The sequence below is a fragment of the Perissodus microlepis genome, chromosome 5 (genome assembly GCF_051167445.1).
Source record: "Perissodus microlepis isolate ML-2025 ecotype Zambia chromosome 5, ASM5116744v1, whole genome shotgun sequence".
NCBI lineage: Eukaryota > Metazoa > Chordata > Actinopteri > Cichliformes > Cichlidae > Perissodus > Perissodus microlepis.
Window position 1 is genome coordinate 28358498 of NC_140465.1, and position 15830 is coordinate 28374327.

Genomic DNA, 15830 nt, shown 5'->3' on the forward strand with positions numbered 1-15830 from the left:
TTTAATACATCATGTAATGGTCCTTTCACTTGATTAACGGTTTACTTTTTGATGCATAACACTGGGTAGAAAAGAAACACGTTTTCCTGATAATTAACTCATCAACTAGATGACTAGGAAGTGTATTATTTATATGTAACCTATGCATATTCGTGTACGCTATATACTATACGGAGCACAAGGATCTCTACAAATGGTTTTTTATAAAAAGAAAAATCCAACGGAAATAAATCGGCTTAATGGGCAGAATTAGAGGGGTCTGAATCCAGGGTAGGATTAAGGAAAATTGTGTGAAATAAAAGAGCGAGTGATCAGGAATGACTGTGCGTCTGTCTGGAGGGGGAGGGCGGGAGGAGAGAGAGAGAGAGAGCGAGAGAGAGAAAGAGAGAGAGAGACATTTTCATCCAAACCGCTCCGTTTTTTCCACAGCCTATCTCTGCTGCGCGGCTAAGCGCAGCTCCCTATTGTTTAAACTGTGAGGGGGGGAAAAACATTCCGCTTGTTCTATAAGCGCACCCAGTGAGTCATTTTTTTTGATGTGATGCTCGTTTATGACTGCTCTGAATGCTGCATTCATTTTCAACTTCTCCGAATTCTCCACTTAGACTTGAGCTGCATCATGAATAGTTTGGGGGCACCTTTGAATCGCATACCTCTGGAATGGTGGGGATTACACAGCCGAAACCTGGAGGGCATGTAAACGCAGATGGAGTTTGGGATTTATTGCAAAATAAGGGAAAGATGACCGTCTTCTCATTGTGCTTGCTCTTGTGCGCAGATCTACTGGATTTAGCCGTCGGTAAGTCTGACCCTTTCATGCCATTTTCACGCAGTGGGAACCTCTCACAGCTTTCCGATCTATGCGTGGGGTCTAACAATATCCGAACTGTCAGTGAGTTGAGGCATTCGTTATGTGACAGCGAATCAGGACTACTAACTGACCATTAACAGGACAGCCGGATGGAGGCGATCGGTACCATTCTTGCCACATGCCAACTTTCACCCTACTCACTAACCAAGTCGTGGAAGAGTGAAACCAACGAATAATGGTCGGATTCAGTTCAGGCTGCAAGATGTGCGGTGTGCGTGTCTATGTACTAAATGGAAACGGAAGAAGAACGGTAGCAGTAGGCCTAGTTATGTAGTTAGTCTTAATTCATCTGCATCGACTATCACGACCAGCTTGCATGACAGCACCTACTTCTGAGTACCGCACAAGTATAGCTCCAATGCTGAAGCGCACTCCAAGGCGTTTGTTGATCGTGGGTTTTGCACACCAGATAGCGCCTGAGCTCAACAGATATTAAAGTTGATGCGCTGAAAAACATTAAAGTGCGTCTTTTAATGCAGATTTCCGCCTTCAGCGCGGTCTGCACGGCACAGCGGTGGCATCATTGTCGCGTGTTTTTATCCTCCGTTGATGTGTTTCGATGTTGGGGGATGAGAACACAGCACTGATGATATTTTACGCGAATCCTGAATGTTAACCAATATATATAAGCTATGTTTTACAGAATGCTCAAGCTGTGAGCTATAGGATTGTCTTTTTAGGGCAGAGAGTGGAGTGGTGATGGGACTAGGATGTTGCACTGGAATTTAGGAAAAACACATTCAAATATGTGCAGCAGATAAGAATCTGCCCTGACATTTAAACATGTCCCTTTATTGTTTTGATATTGCTTGTCACACCTATGGACCCAGTGGCATTTGTCAAAGGCTTTTTTGCCTTCTGCATGGATATTTATCATGGAGAGCTTGCACTAAAAAACAGAACTATAAGCACTCTTTTTTTTTCCTTACTGAAGAAGCAAAGTATAACCCTGCTCATTCGGCTGGAGTTATAGGCTCAGAGTCAGTGCTAGCACGGTGGTGTTTGAAGGGCTTCAGAGGAGAGTTCACCCTTGGCTACAACATCACAGCAGCAGCATGCTGTACAAACCAAGATGTTAACCTTTCTTGCATAGCTGAGGATTTTGTTATTTTAAAGTGTTCTGACCTTTGCAGACGTATAGGAAATCATTATGAGCCATTTGGGCTTAACATATTCTTAGATGTTTAAAAGCCTCAGGTGTTTGCTCAGATGAGGGTGAACTGCACACAGGTTCTGCGCTGCAAGTAGGGTACTTCAGCAATGGAATCATACTTATTTGAAATGGGTTTTTCTTTTGGGGTTTTATTATATCGCTTAGCAGAAATGTTACATGAAGGTGTTAATATTGTTAACCGTGTCAACAGCAAAAGGCAGAATTTAATTTTAAAAAATAGCAAGAATATGGTTGTACTGACTTATGGTCATGCTGGTTTTCTGGTTTTTATTTGTACTGTTGAAACTAAATTGATTGACACTGACACACACACACACACACACACACACACACACACACACACACACACACACACACACCTCTCTCTGTCTCTCTTTCTCAATTTATATATATTTTTCACTGATATTTAGTCAAAAAGTGCTGCAAAACAAAGTCAGTTAATCATAATACAGTTAATAGTATTTCAAAACAAAGTTAAAATGTAGAATTAAGTTAAACAAGAATAAAATAAAATAGACTGTGAAAAAATCAGATAATAAGAATCTCAATAGAAAGTCTGGTTAAACAAAAAACACACAAACAAACAAAACAAAATGTCTTCTATTCTAAGTGCTGTCCTCTCCAATCTTCAGTCTCGTATGACTAACAAATAAAAACAGTATTGGTCATTTAGTCCATGCACCATTCCTGTCTGTTACACGTGTTTCAGAGTCTGCTACAGTTCTATTGTTAATGCAGGTGTACCTACTATACCTAGCTTGCACCTACAACCTTAGTAAAATTTAATAGTTCAAGCATTTGTTTGTTTGTTTTTTAACCATGTTGCAAATTCACGGTATGAAGAGCAGGCTACATAGTCTATGTCTGGATTCTTATTTTTGAAGGAGTTACTTTGTAATGCATATTTTATGCAGCCATAGAGCTACGGAATAGAGTGCACTGTGTGAAGTGTGATATCCCAGCATACATTGTTTTATCACATATGCTGCTGTATTGCATAACACATTTTTCCTTGTGTTATGAACTATGGCCTTAAAGCAAGGCTACCCTGGCTGTCAAGGCTAACAAACAACAATTAGACTATATAGTTTGCTGCTACCATCCCAAGGATTGTTTTTTTAAAAGTCAGATATAAAACAGCTAAGCAAAGACAACCAATTACTTTATGTATAAAAAAAGTACCTTTTCAACCTCAGAACTTTATAAGATGCTACCTGCCTTGACCTGATACCCTCTCCATTGAGAAAGGATTTTCAATAGTATCTTGAAATCTGTCCAGAAAATCATTAGCATATTCCTTCCTTGAAACGGGAATTTGCCCCAAGGCGTTCAAAACCACTGTTGTGAAATCTCTGTTGAAGAAGCCAAATCTAGACTTTGGAATCCTAAATGATTACAGGCCAATGCCAAAAATTCTATTACTGAGAAATATATTATAAAAACCTATTTCTAGCAGATTTCTACATTAGAAAGAAAAAAGTTCAATCAAGTTTCAGAGCTAATTGTAGCACAGTGACTGCACTCATAAAGACTTTCAGTAACCTGAGGCATAGTGCTAGAAAGGGCTTGGTTAAGGTTCTCTTAGATTTAAGTGCAGCATTTGACACAGGGGATGTGTGTGCATTTGTCTGACTGCACAAACTTTTCTGCTCAGCCACTTCACTACAAGGTTACAATCTGTGCATGTGTCCTCAAAGTAGACTAGAAAAACTGTATAATAAGATAACCTATGCCTCTGTGGTGTCTACATCTGTCCATATGTGTGTCTGCAAGAGAGTATAATCCTAGCCTTAAGCTCCCTCATTGACTGTCTGTCGGCAATAAATAAATGGATGAATAATAACTTTCTGAAACTAAATGAGTACAGGAGAGAAATTCTATAAGTCGGCCCAAAAGCCAAAACGATGCAATATCTCAAAAAACTATTTTAGACTCTGTCCTTGGTTTTCCGCCCTGTATAAGTAAAATATGTGGTATTTGTACAGCTGCGAAAGATGATCAAAGTGTGTGCATTCCAGACTAAGCAAGATATTGAAATTCAAAATCATGCTTTCATCAATGAAATGGATTTTTGACTAGTCTTTCTTAAAAGTCCACTGAAAAAAAAGGATTCTATGGTTAAACTTTAAATGATAAAAAAAAGAAGAGTGAACCTGTATTCTACTCTTCCCAACGTTGTAAAACCAACCTACCTCAAAGATGCATGATGTCCTTTTACAAGCTAGTAGATCCTGTAGCTTTCAAGCTACCCAAAATCCAATAAAATAAGACCGGAGACATAATTTTTCATTTATGTCTGGAAACTGTGGCATTGCCTCTCCAAAGATATAAGAGAGCTGGGCTCTGCTTTAATCCTTAAATAGCACTTAAACTATCCTACTCTTGGATCCAGTTAAAGTATCCAAGAGATACTTCTTTCTTTACGATTTTTTCTTCTTTAATATAATTCACATTTACTGTTTCTATTAGTGTTTATTTTATTACTTATTCTGTTAATTTGTTTATATATTTCCTTCTTATTAGTCTTGAGGCACTTTTCATGGGCAAAAAAATGATTTGTTGATTATGTTGAATGAATGGCATCTTCTGTACTGAGAAAACGTTTGCATCAAGAAAAATGTACTTCTCTTTAAAATTCCTTGTTACAGGCCACATTTCCAATGATTCCAATGATACTCACAGAATCTACTCCACTTCATAAGCAGCAGCAATCTTCTTCCCTTTCTTCAAAGTTGAGGTTGTAGCAAAACTAAAAGCTGCCTCAGTGGTTTACTGTAGCAACAAAATAATTCCCCCTGCCTGTTGTGGGGCTGCTGTGCCAAGTTTGGAGGTATCCTTGATCAAATTTGAAGTACAGCTGTTGTCATTCCTGTCCTTTTCATCTAGAAAAGCCTTCAAAATAATGAAAATACTTTCACTACAGAAAAAATTCTACAACTCTACTGTTTTTTTGTTTGTTTGTTTGTTTGTTTTTTTACCTAAGCTATCTAGATGTAATCAGACTTTGAGTAAGTTACACATCATGGAGTAGATAGAACAGATTACACTGGGAATTCCCTATTTTGTTTTGTGACAGCTAAAGAAACAGCAAAGAGAGGCAAAATTTTAACAGTAACATGTTGCTTTTTTTTTTAAAAGTAATTTACAAATTGATTAGTTTGCTTAAATTGGAGAAAAAGCATGTTAGGTAAGTCATTATAATAAAAATCTGGCAGTAGTCTAATAAATAATATAAATCTGCTTGTTTCTTGTTAACATGTAACTAAAATCGTACTTGTTAGAGTATAACAAAGCTAAAGCATGTCAGTGAGTTTCATTTTGAGGTGTTAACATCACTGCTCTTAGCGCTAGCATGTTTGCTTGCTTGTGTCCTTCAACTCCAAAGTGTTGCCAAAAAGCTGTTTTATTTTTCTGGTCTTGGTGGTACTGACTTTTTCATCTTTCTAAAACCTGAGCAAGAAGCAATCATGGTGCAGAAGAGTGAGTGAATTACTGACAGGAAGTCTGGCTCTTAGGGCTCTGTGATGCATAAGCGTACTGTATGTATCTACATGTTTTTCTGTTGTGTCTCATGTAGTAAAGGTACAAAAATGTTCCCAGTTCTTTGTTTTATTTTCAGTGGAAAAACACAACATTAAAGTACCAGGTGTTAGCCACTTTGTTATAACATTGTTAAACTATATAACTAGAGGGTTTAACCATTCAGAAACCTTACAGAAACCTGATAGTCGAGACCAGCTGTTACTGAGATGAACATTGGTCAACTTTTCTTTTTAGGAACAGTTGATATTGCCAGTGCTTTAGAATCAAACTGAGCAAACAGTGAGATTGCTTTGTTAGAAAGGATGGTTTGGTTTTTCACCATGGTGCTACTTGGGATTTAAATAGATAATAGATTTAAGGGGTGCATGTTTTCACAACAACATGCTTCGTAGGGTAGCTGTGTGTATTTTATTCATTTATTTATTTTGCCCTTAAGCTACTGACCTCACCTATCTAAAAATGTAAGAACTTTCAAATAGGTTGGTACAACATGGTAAAACTGTCTGTATTACAATGCCATTTAGGAAAGAACAAAATACTTCACAGAGCCTCAGAAATTTCATTCAGAGATTAAGAACTAGAGATAACAGTGTTCAAAAATGAAATTATATCAAACTGCAGCCTTTTGAAGTTTTTTTTTTTTTTTCCAGACAAAAAGAGTTGACTTAGTATTCATTTCTGACCTAGACCATTTCCTAATAGAAATTAGATTGTCTCTAATGCTTTAACACATTCCTGTTTTAACTTTTTAGATCAAACTAAGGATGAAGTTTCTTACTAAACAAATCATAAATATCATTTTAATCCATACTGATGTGAGGGCTTTTTTGAAAGCTACATCTTGCGCAGTCTCACAGTTTGTGACATTTTTCTGTCTGATGAATTTTACGTCTTCCTTCTGAGTTTTATATAGACTGTTAGAAGTGTATAAAAGAAACATTTGATATGTGCATTACTTGTGTGCCCTTGGCTGAATACAGATTTGTTGTAAAATGTTTTAGGCTGATGTCTGAACCGCTGCTTTTAGGTTCACAGGTTTTCCTGTAAAGTACTAGATGTTCTGATTTTATGTAGATCCAGAAATGGGGCAGGCAGGCTCAAGTGATTTGTTACCAGAAGACTCAGTCAGGAAAATTACAGGGATAAAAGAGCAGAATAATTGATGTTCATGTGTTACAGGTCAAAGGGATTCGGTGCAATATCAAAAATAGGCTAAAACAGCACTATCAAACATACTGATTCGGTTGATAGAGTCGCTGTCAATGAAAATAAAGAAACTCAGTCAATATAAAATTGTGTCAGTACAGCAGGCTGTGAAGTGGCAATTATGACATGACCTGTAGGCTATGTTTTAAAATCTGAGGGTAGGTCATCAGTTTTTGATGTAATGTCTTTAAAAACGGCTTCTTTTAAAGCCTTCTTTTAAAGCATCAAGGAGAATGTGTTGTCTCAGACCACAGTGGTGAAGGTTGGTTTGCAGATTGTGTATCATAGCAGTGTTAACAGATTTAACAAGCACTGGATCTCAGATAGGTTTCCGGCGCACTGTGACTGCCTGCTACTGATGGCTGGTCTTGACTCACAGGAAGTGAAGAGAGATTTGGCCTGGAAAATGGGTTGTTGTCATGCAACTATCTGACAATCACCAAGCTTTCCATCACACTGCAGCTCTCAGCAGTTATATAAAATGATTATGCCCAGATTAGAAGCCATTTTCATTGTTTCATTTCATTTGCTATTGTTTGCTTGACTAGTCAGTGTGACTGTGTAAATCATTTTATATACACTATATATACTGCTAATAGTGTATGGGCCTTTTAGCAGATACACTTAAACCAGATTGCTGTGGAAATACAAAATAGCCCATTTGATTCTATTGCTGTAAAGTAGCAGCTTGAAGAAAAAAATGTCATTGCATGTCATTTTGACCCAATAGCATGCAGCTCTATCTGGTTTGATTCCCTTGGTGAGCTCATGCTGAACATACTTACTGAAGTACTTCAATGAGCAATTTAATCAAAAGGTGGCAGATTCCATCTAATAACTGTACTGGAAAAAAAATCTAAACTTTGGAACCTATGAACACAAATGCCATGTGTAAAACTAATAGTAACAAGAACAAAATGCATATTTTGTTGGAAACTTGAGTTTTTATTTCACTACCTTCTATCTCTAATTGGTGAGTTCAATCAATTACAAAAATGGAAAATGTATTAAATATTTCAGTTCAGTTAAACTCTGTTTTATTAATATAGTGCCAGTTCACCTTAACATTCATTTCAGGGCTGTTTACTTTGTAAGCACAATGCCTAACAATTGTTTAGAGAGAAGTCCAACAATTCCCTTTGAGCACTTGGCAACAGTGGTTAGGAAAAAAAAGCTCCCTTTCAACAGGAAGAAACCTCAGACAAAACTAGGCTCAGGGAAGATGGCCATCTGCCTCCATCGGTTGGGGTAGGGGGAAGGTGAAAAGAGAAAAGAGGAGTGCAGATAAACAACAAACAACGTCAATACAGTAATAACCATTCAGCAGGTGTATCGGGTCAGTAACCACAGAAAAACATATGGCACCAGAGAAATATAGAAAAAGTAGACATATAAGAGCACAGAGACGGAAAAATATATAATCACAGCATGCACTATAAAATTATAACAGAGGGAATGTGCTAAGTGCGCCATTTAAGGTTGTCTGGGCATATAGCAGCATAACTAAGGGATTGTTCGGTTAAGTTGAGCTGTACCTAACTATAACTTAATCAACTATAAACTTTATTTTGAATTTATATCTGTAAAGAAAGACCTGTTTTTTTTTGCCTTCCACCTCAGCATTGGGTATCTTTTGTCTCGTGAAATTTCAAAAGCTCTGTTCCTAAAATTTATGATGAAATATCCATGCACTGAAAGAAAGAAGACTCAAAAACCTGCACACAGCAAGGTGTGATTATCTAAAGTAACTCCTGCATTGTTTTCTGACACTGCTTTTCAGATTTTCAGACATAACTGTAAAACTCTTAGAGCACACAAAATTCCCACATTGTTGTGTTGATAAAAGTCTGAGAACAATGTGCTATTTCACAGATGGATTCTGCAAACTTTTGCTTTTATCTAACAAGGCTCAAACACTTATATGCTTCAAGTTTTCCAGCAGCATGGCTGAAGAGGTTTACCAGTTTTCTATGACGCTTGCATTTGCTTTTCACACTGAAGTGCAGGTGTTTTTGAAAAAAAAAATATGCTGGCCTTGAGTTTTTTCAAAGAAATCTATGCCAATATCACAATTCCCTAGAATGGCTGAAACAGTGGCACGAAAGTAAGAACAACACATTTTGAGAATTAGCATAAACACCAGCTATCTGCTTTTGGGGTGAAACCAAATCATCTGTCTGACATTTTGGACAAGCTAAAGTGTGGTTTTTGCAGTAGTCCAGTCACTGAGAAGCCATTACCATATTTTATTTACAGCTAGCATCTTAGCTATGGGGTTTGCATCCAAGATGACTTGTTGCCTAGTAGCCTCGGGCCCTAGGAGTGGACCACAGTTTTCATGAATGTCTACCGCAATTCAAATAATGCAACAGAATCTGCAACCATCATGACAAATTTGTCCTCCCCACTGCCACCACGACAGCCTCTGGCGTGGAAAGTGGTAAGAGGCAGAATCGAGGAAAAATGAACCTTCCTTTGCCTGTATAGCTGAAATACGTTTGTGTTTTCAAGCAGTGATGTTAAAATGATCAAATGAAAATGGCTCTGATTAGTGGAGACAAGTAAAGGCTTGGGGCAAGAAGTTCAAAGAGCACAGTAACTTTCTTTACTACCCTTGTGGACCTTCATACACAGATGTAGGCTGGCTTGCTGATGTCTTTGGCTTGTGTGGGAGTTTGAAGTAACTCGGATTCCCTCAGCAGCTGGTGGTTTGCAGAGATAGAGAAAATACAGAAACAAAGTGTCTGTATTTTCTCCCAATGTTCTCCCAATGATCTCCCAAATGGTTACATAGAAAGGGAGTATATCATTCCCGTTCGTGATCTTTAATAAGCAATAAAGTTTTGTCAAATAGTATAATATGTCCTTTTACCAGAACTTTTAAAAATCCCATTTTATTATAGAAACTTGTGTTTCTCAATTTAGCAGCCAGCATAACAAGGGATTTCTTGGCAAGCTTTATCAGCACTTTTACAATATTCTCCTCCCACCATTTCCTACATGCTAATATGGATTATGTGGTTTTGCTTATCGTGTTCAAACATAGGTGCTGAGTAATATCAATTGGTCTGTCACTGTGTCCCAACATCAGTCTATTTATTTAGGGCTGTGAAACTGCATTGTATATGATACATGAAACATATCAGCATCCAAGGTTTATTGCAAGACAGCTGAAATGTACACTGCTGCGCACAGTCTTTTGTATACAAACATTCTGTTTCTTTCTGCTAGTGATCTGACACAAATGGAATTATTCAAAGTCATGGTGACCTCAAAAACCAAGCTTGCGTTTTTGTTACAGTATGTACAGTATATCAAGATTATCTTAAGAAGAAACAGTTGTATTGCATTAGCAATAAATTATATTGACTCAAAGATAAAATGCAATATAGAGGAAAAGTAACAATAAAGTATATTGTGAGAAACATTTTACTTACTAAATTGGCTCAAATATACATGACAGTGCTTTAACCTAAAAGGAAAAAGCCCTTTTTATGCTTTCATATACTCTCATTGTGTAGTAACTGTAAATATTCTAAATCACTGCTTTGCTTTCCCAGTTTGATTCTTCTGGGTTTTAAAAAAAAAAATGTTTGCAGCTATTCAAAGCCATCTTCAAGCCAGTGAATACAGCACTGCAGAGGTTTCATGAAAAGTTCAGATTAGGCATGGAAAAAGGAAGAGATGGCAGAGGAGGGGGGAAAACAGCTCTAATCGACGCACTGACGTCACTCTGGAGCTGTGCAGATGGGAGTAAAGAAGGATTGTGTGGGCTATGAATCTTGTGCATATTGACTTCCTCCATATAAGCCACCAAAATAAATAAATAAAAAAATCATAAAGACATCAATCTGCACTCACAGGAGTAGGTATTAGTGAAGTTTCACAGACAGTCAGAATATGATAGGACAAGGCTGTGTTCAGCCTGTAACATCTGTCATTTCTGATAACATTTATCAGCAAACCTTTGATCTGCTGTAGAACTTGTCATGCAAGTTCAGAGAATTAATCTTCTGAATATGCGACATGAATTATACAATAATAGAAATTGTGGGTGCATATGGATTATAACTTGCTTTAAATATGATTATTTTACTTCAGTTTTTTTCTCTAAAGATTATGGTTAAAATTGCAAGGAAGCTTTATCTTTTAGGATGCTTACATGCAACTTTGGCGCTCGCTTCTGAATTTTTATATAAAGGAGGACTTGTAATGATTAAATCTATTCTTTCCCAATAAAACTGCCAGCATTAATTTCACATATGCCTGGTACCAGGTGACTCTGATACTATAAAAAAATTATTTGGAAAGTGGAAATAATAATGTGAGGGAGCTTGTGTAATGACTCATCATTGTTAAGTTTCTTGTACTGCTGTTCTTCCTGGAGGAAATAATATGTAAAAAGAAAGTACACGTGTGAGGTCTTGGTGTGAGTCTATCCTTTTCTGACTGTGATTTCTTAAGGCAGGCAAGCAAGATGTTCCAGTCTGTTCAAATTAAAAACGCTTGTGCTTAATCTTTATATGGTAATCTTCCTATTGTATTGTTTTACTGTCATAACAACTTGTGGATTACTCATCTATTCTTGTGTTGTTATAAACACGTTTTATCAACAGGGAAGTTGCCCTCTGGTGGACAAAATATAGAACATCAACACTCATTACATGGTTGACTGGTGTTTCTCTGATTTTAATTTATCGTCCATCATAAATGCCGATACAGATACATCAGCAAATAGATAACATTGACCAATATTTTGGAAATGTGAAGCGAGAAAGTGTGGCTGTTGGCAAAGAAATAAAATCTTGGATTATCACCTAATGTTTCACAGTTTGGCATAGTGGTACCAAAAAAGAGAGACTCAGGAAAAAAAGGTCTTTCTGCACATGTACAACAGGACTCCATTCTGTACTAAGGACTCAAATACTTCAGTTAGATACCTACCTGACATTGCAGAGGTACACATAAGGTATCCCAAAGTTTCAATGCCTCGATAAAGAGCCTTGAGCAATATTAGATGCAAAGTAGAAAGTAGGATGGACAGTATTATAAGTTTGTCAGATTGTAGCTAATGTTCCATTTCGAAGATTTTTGTGCTTTGTTTTCATTCATTTTGTTGTTTGCTATTCACTTTTCTCCCCCCCTTTTTTTTTTTTTTACACGATTTTTTTTTTTTAGGAAAGAAAGCACTTTATTGGATTTAGGAAAAGCTTCTGGCTGGCAAATATTTTTGTAGATATGGTCAATGTCTGATTGCAGTCTATCTACTGTTTTTATTGTATCACTTTTGTATATTTTACGCCAAACAGAAGTTTGCAGGCAGTGTCAAAGCTCACAAATTGTAATTACATTTAATTAAAAGTCATCTGTTTTTTTTAACTAAAACAAGTAAGCCAGAGATGAATAGTAACTGCTAATTGGTATGCTTTCAAATGATACTGCCTAAGGGAGGTGCGTATAATGTAAATAGAATTTATCCTAGCACGAAACCTTGTGGCACTCCATAATTAACCTTAGTGTGTAAAGAGGACTCCCCATTTACATGAACAAATTTGAGCATGTTAGGTAGATATGATCCAAAATACTGCAGTGCAGCTCCAGCGCGTGCTCTAACCTCTGTAATAAAATATTATGGTCAACAGTATATCGAGCGCTAGTCCTGGTCCTTTGCTGTCAAAACATGACTGACACATTGAGCAATGGACTCTACTAAACTCTTAAGGTGTGCTGTGATATCTGTCACCAAGATGTTAGCAACAGATCCTTTAAGCCCTTTAAGTTTAGAGGTGGGCCCTCCATGGATTGAATGTGTTTGTCCAGCACATCGCATAGATGCTCAGTTGGACTGAGATCTGGGGATTTTGGAGGCTAAGTCAACACCTCAAACTCGCTGTGCCCCTGATTCATTCATTCATTCATTTATTTATTCATTTCAGGCACAACAAAATACATATATTGAACATAAAGTGCACAAAACAAATAACAAAAATTACCTGAAAAGGAGTGGGACGAAGAAAACTTATTAAATCCCACCCCTATACTCACTCATCAACAAAAACAATAAGCTTCCCACAGCTACGCCCATCGTTACAACCAAACAAACCATCAACAGCCCCGGGCACAAGCAAGCATCTCAACGGCAGCTCACAAACAACAATTAGAACCATCATAACTAAATACAGAATATATAATAATTATAAATTGCGTTACCACAGGTAACAGGCAATAATAATTACATAGTGACAAGCACACATACATATACATACATACATATATGTCTACACACACATGTACATATATGTACATACATACGCACACACTGATACCATTCTTGAATCATTTTTGTTTTGTGGCAGGGTGCATTATTTGGGGCACATCATTAAGAGGCCACAGGCAGCCACAGTGACTACTATTTTCATGACAAGATGTGCATGATCTGCAATAGTGCTTGGGTAGATGGTACACGTCAAAGTAGCTTCTGCATGGATGCTGGAATCCCAGTTTCTCAGCAGAACATTTCCCCAAACATCACACAGACCAGGGAATCTTCTTTCATTGCTCCATGGTCCAATGCCATGCTCATTGTTGGTACTTTCGGTATATTGCTGGTTTATCACTGTTTGCTCCTTTGAGCACTTTTGATAGGTACTGACTGCTGCAGATTGAGAACACCCAATAAAAGTTACAGTTTTGGAGATACTCTGCCCTAGTTGTCTAGCCATCACAATTTGGCCCTTGTCAAGCTCAAATTTTGACAATTGCCCATTTTTCCTGCTTTTAACATATCAACTCTTTCAAAATATTCACTTCCTCTCTTATATATCCCACCCACTAACAGGTGCCATGATGAAGAGATAATTAGTGTTATTCACTTCACCTGTCAGTGATCATAATGTTGTGCCAGATTGGTGCATTTTTACAGTCACAGATGATGTGTTGTTAACAGCATGAACACTCTTACTATGAACCTTCTTACAATGACACTGTCAAATTCCTATTGCGTATATTGTTTGTTGTTTCTAAAAATGCACTCTTTATCTACATTCAGTGTGTAATACAAATCATCTCTTTGTTGCTAAAAGACAAATGTCTAAAAGGGAATTATGCTATTGTTTGTTTTTATCTTGTGGATTACAAAAAAACAAAAAACGAAACATGTAGTCAAACTGTAATGAAAGTGATGACTATCAGGTGGGAATAGGGAAAAGGAAACCTTGTGCAAAATCATTTTGCTCTAATGCGACAGCGTGAAGTTAGCCCTCGGCCATGGATAAAGTTTGTGCCGAAACACCCCCAATGGATTGTGATTAATCAATCTTAGAGAGCGGTATGGGGAAGTGATGGTAAGAGGGAAAAGGAGTAGGTGGAAAAGTGCCTGTGGGGGTTGTGCACTTTTAAGTGGGAAATAAGTAGATCAGCAGACAAAAAACCTCCTCATGAGGTTTCATCATGAGTCTGAATTAACTGTTGAATCAAAGATGCTGATGAAAAATTGAGATGTTCCATCTGCTCTCTGGGTTCTGCTGTCAAACCCACTTCTCCAGAGTACAAACAGTATCCTGTCACATAAAGGCGAAAAGGCCATAGAAGTCCCAACCATGTTCCCAACCAAAAGTAGTGTGTACATAAAGATATGACATTAAATATAAATTGACAGCGTGACTGTTGTATTGTGTTAAAACAATGATTTTCATTCATTAATGAGTTGATTAACAGGAGTATAAATCCATCCCTTTTGAACCTTAAAAAAAAGGGTCAAAGTTTACTGACTCAAACTGACACTTGAGGTTGGCTGAATGGAACAAAATACGCCACAGGAAATTGTTTGGGCTTACAGCCGTGTTATGCAAGACAGTTACTGATTATGTATGTATGGAGTTAATTGCATATTGGCAGATGCTTTACATTAAAGGATTTAGGTGTGATTGAAGAAATTATAGGGAAATTAGTGTACTAATAGTGTTGGTTACAGAAATTTATAGCAATTCTGTTTTTGATCTAGTTTCTAACACTTCAAAGTAAAGATACGTTTACATTCATGACATTTAACTATTTATTCTGTCTAGCATGCATTAGTTTAGTACCTGTTTGGGAAAAATAGGAACAAAGTGGTATTGAATTCCTTTCCTGTCATTTCACCAGTCAGATTTTTCGTACCCAGTCAGCTGTTCAGATTCCTCATGTGGCTGCCTTTTCCAAGGGGAGTCGAATGTAAGAGAAAGCTCACATTAGTTCTCGTCACAGCTGACTGAACATTTGGATACATTCTGCTGCATACTGAGACCTTCATCATTGCAGAATAGCACAAGATAGAATATGGCAGGTTTAGGATGCAGTTAGTAATAAATTCAATAGTGTATTATCAGTTTTGTTTGCCAGTTTATCCAATCCATTTTTATTTGCAAACTCAACAAATATGTATGTCTACCTTCAATTTCTGTGCTGTAGAAGAACAAAAAGTGAGGAAAAACTCAAAGTACTTAAACCTGATTGAAATTCAGCGAATTGTCGCTGTTATCAGACATCTGATGCTACAAAAGCAAAACAGATGTCATGTAATTAAAAGTAACCCTGTGGTGATTTTCTATTTTTAGGGCAGAGCTGTATATGACAGTTGCAGATCAAAATGACACCCCTCTGTTTTTGTGTGTTTTCTTTCTTTCTTTCTTTTTTACGTGAAAGCTAAGGTCATCATTTTAGATTTCTTCACTAATATCTTCACCATAGCACAGATAATATGAAATAATTGTCACTAGTGATTTCACTGTAGTAGATAAGTTACTGTAGTTATGAGTTAGGCTGACTATTCACTCTTTTAATGTATTGTGTAATAGACATCTGTCACCCTCACCGTACTGCTAGTTTCCACTCTATCCACCCATCTTCCTGATGGGACAAATCCTAAAGTTATCAATATTCAGGATAATAGTCTCAGAGGAAGAGTAATATGAATGTGTCAGTAGGATTGGAGTATTCATAACTCCACTTCCTTATAATTCCATCCTAGGCTACACAGCACTGAATATTAATCCTATC

General features: G+C 37.1%; 1 protein-coding gene across 3 annotated transcripts in view; it reads left to right on the forward strand.

The window, feature by feature from the left end:
• The first annotated feature begins 387 nt into the window (after positions 1 to 387).
• The window catches only part of igsf21a (immunoglobin superfamily, member 21a), a 181937-nt gene continuing 166494 nt past the window's right edge, over positions 388 to 15830 (forward strand). For 2 of the 3 annotated variants that reach the window (XM_084929174.1, XM_084929176.1), the window contains exon 1: positions 389 to 799. In XM_084929174.1, coding sequence (XP_084785300.1) covers positions 661 to 799 — 139 coding nt within the window. In that variant the 5' untranslated portion in view covers positions 389 to 660. Of the gene's footprint in view, positions 800 to 15830 lie in introns of all 3 variants that reach the window. The other variant, XM_084929175.1, reaches the window with a different exon arrangement.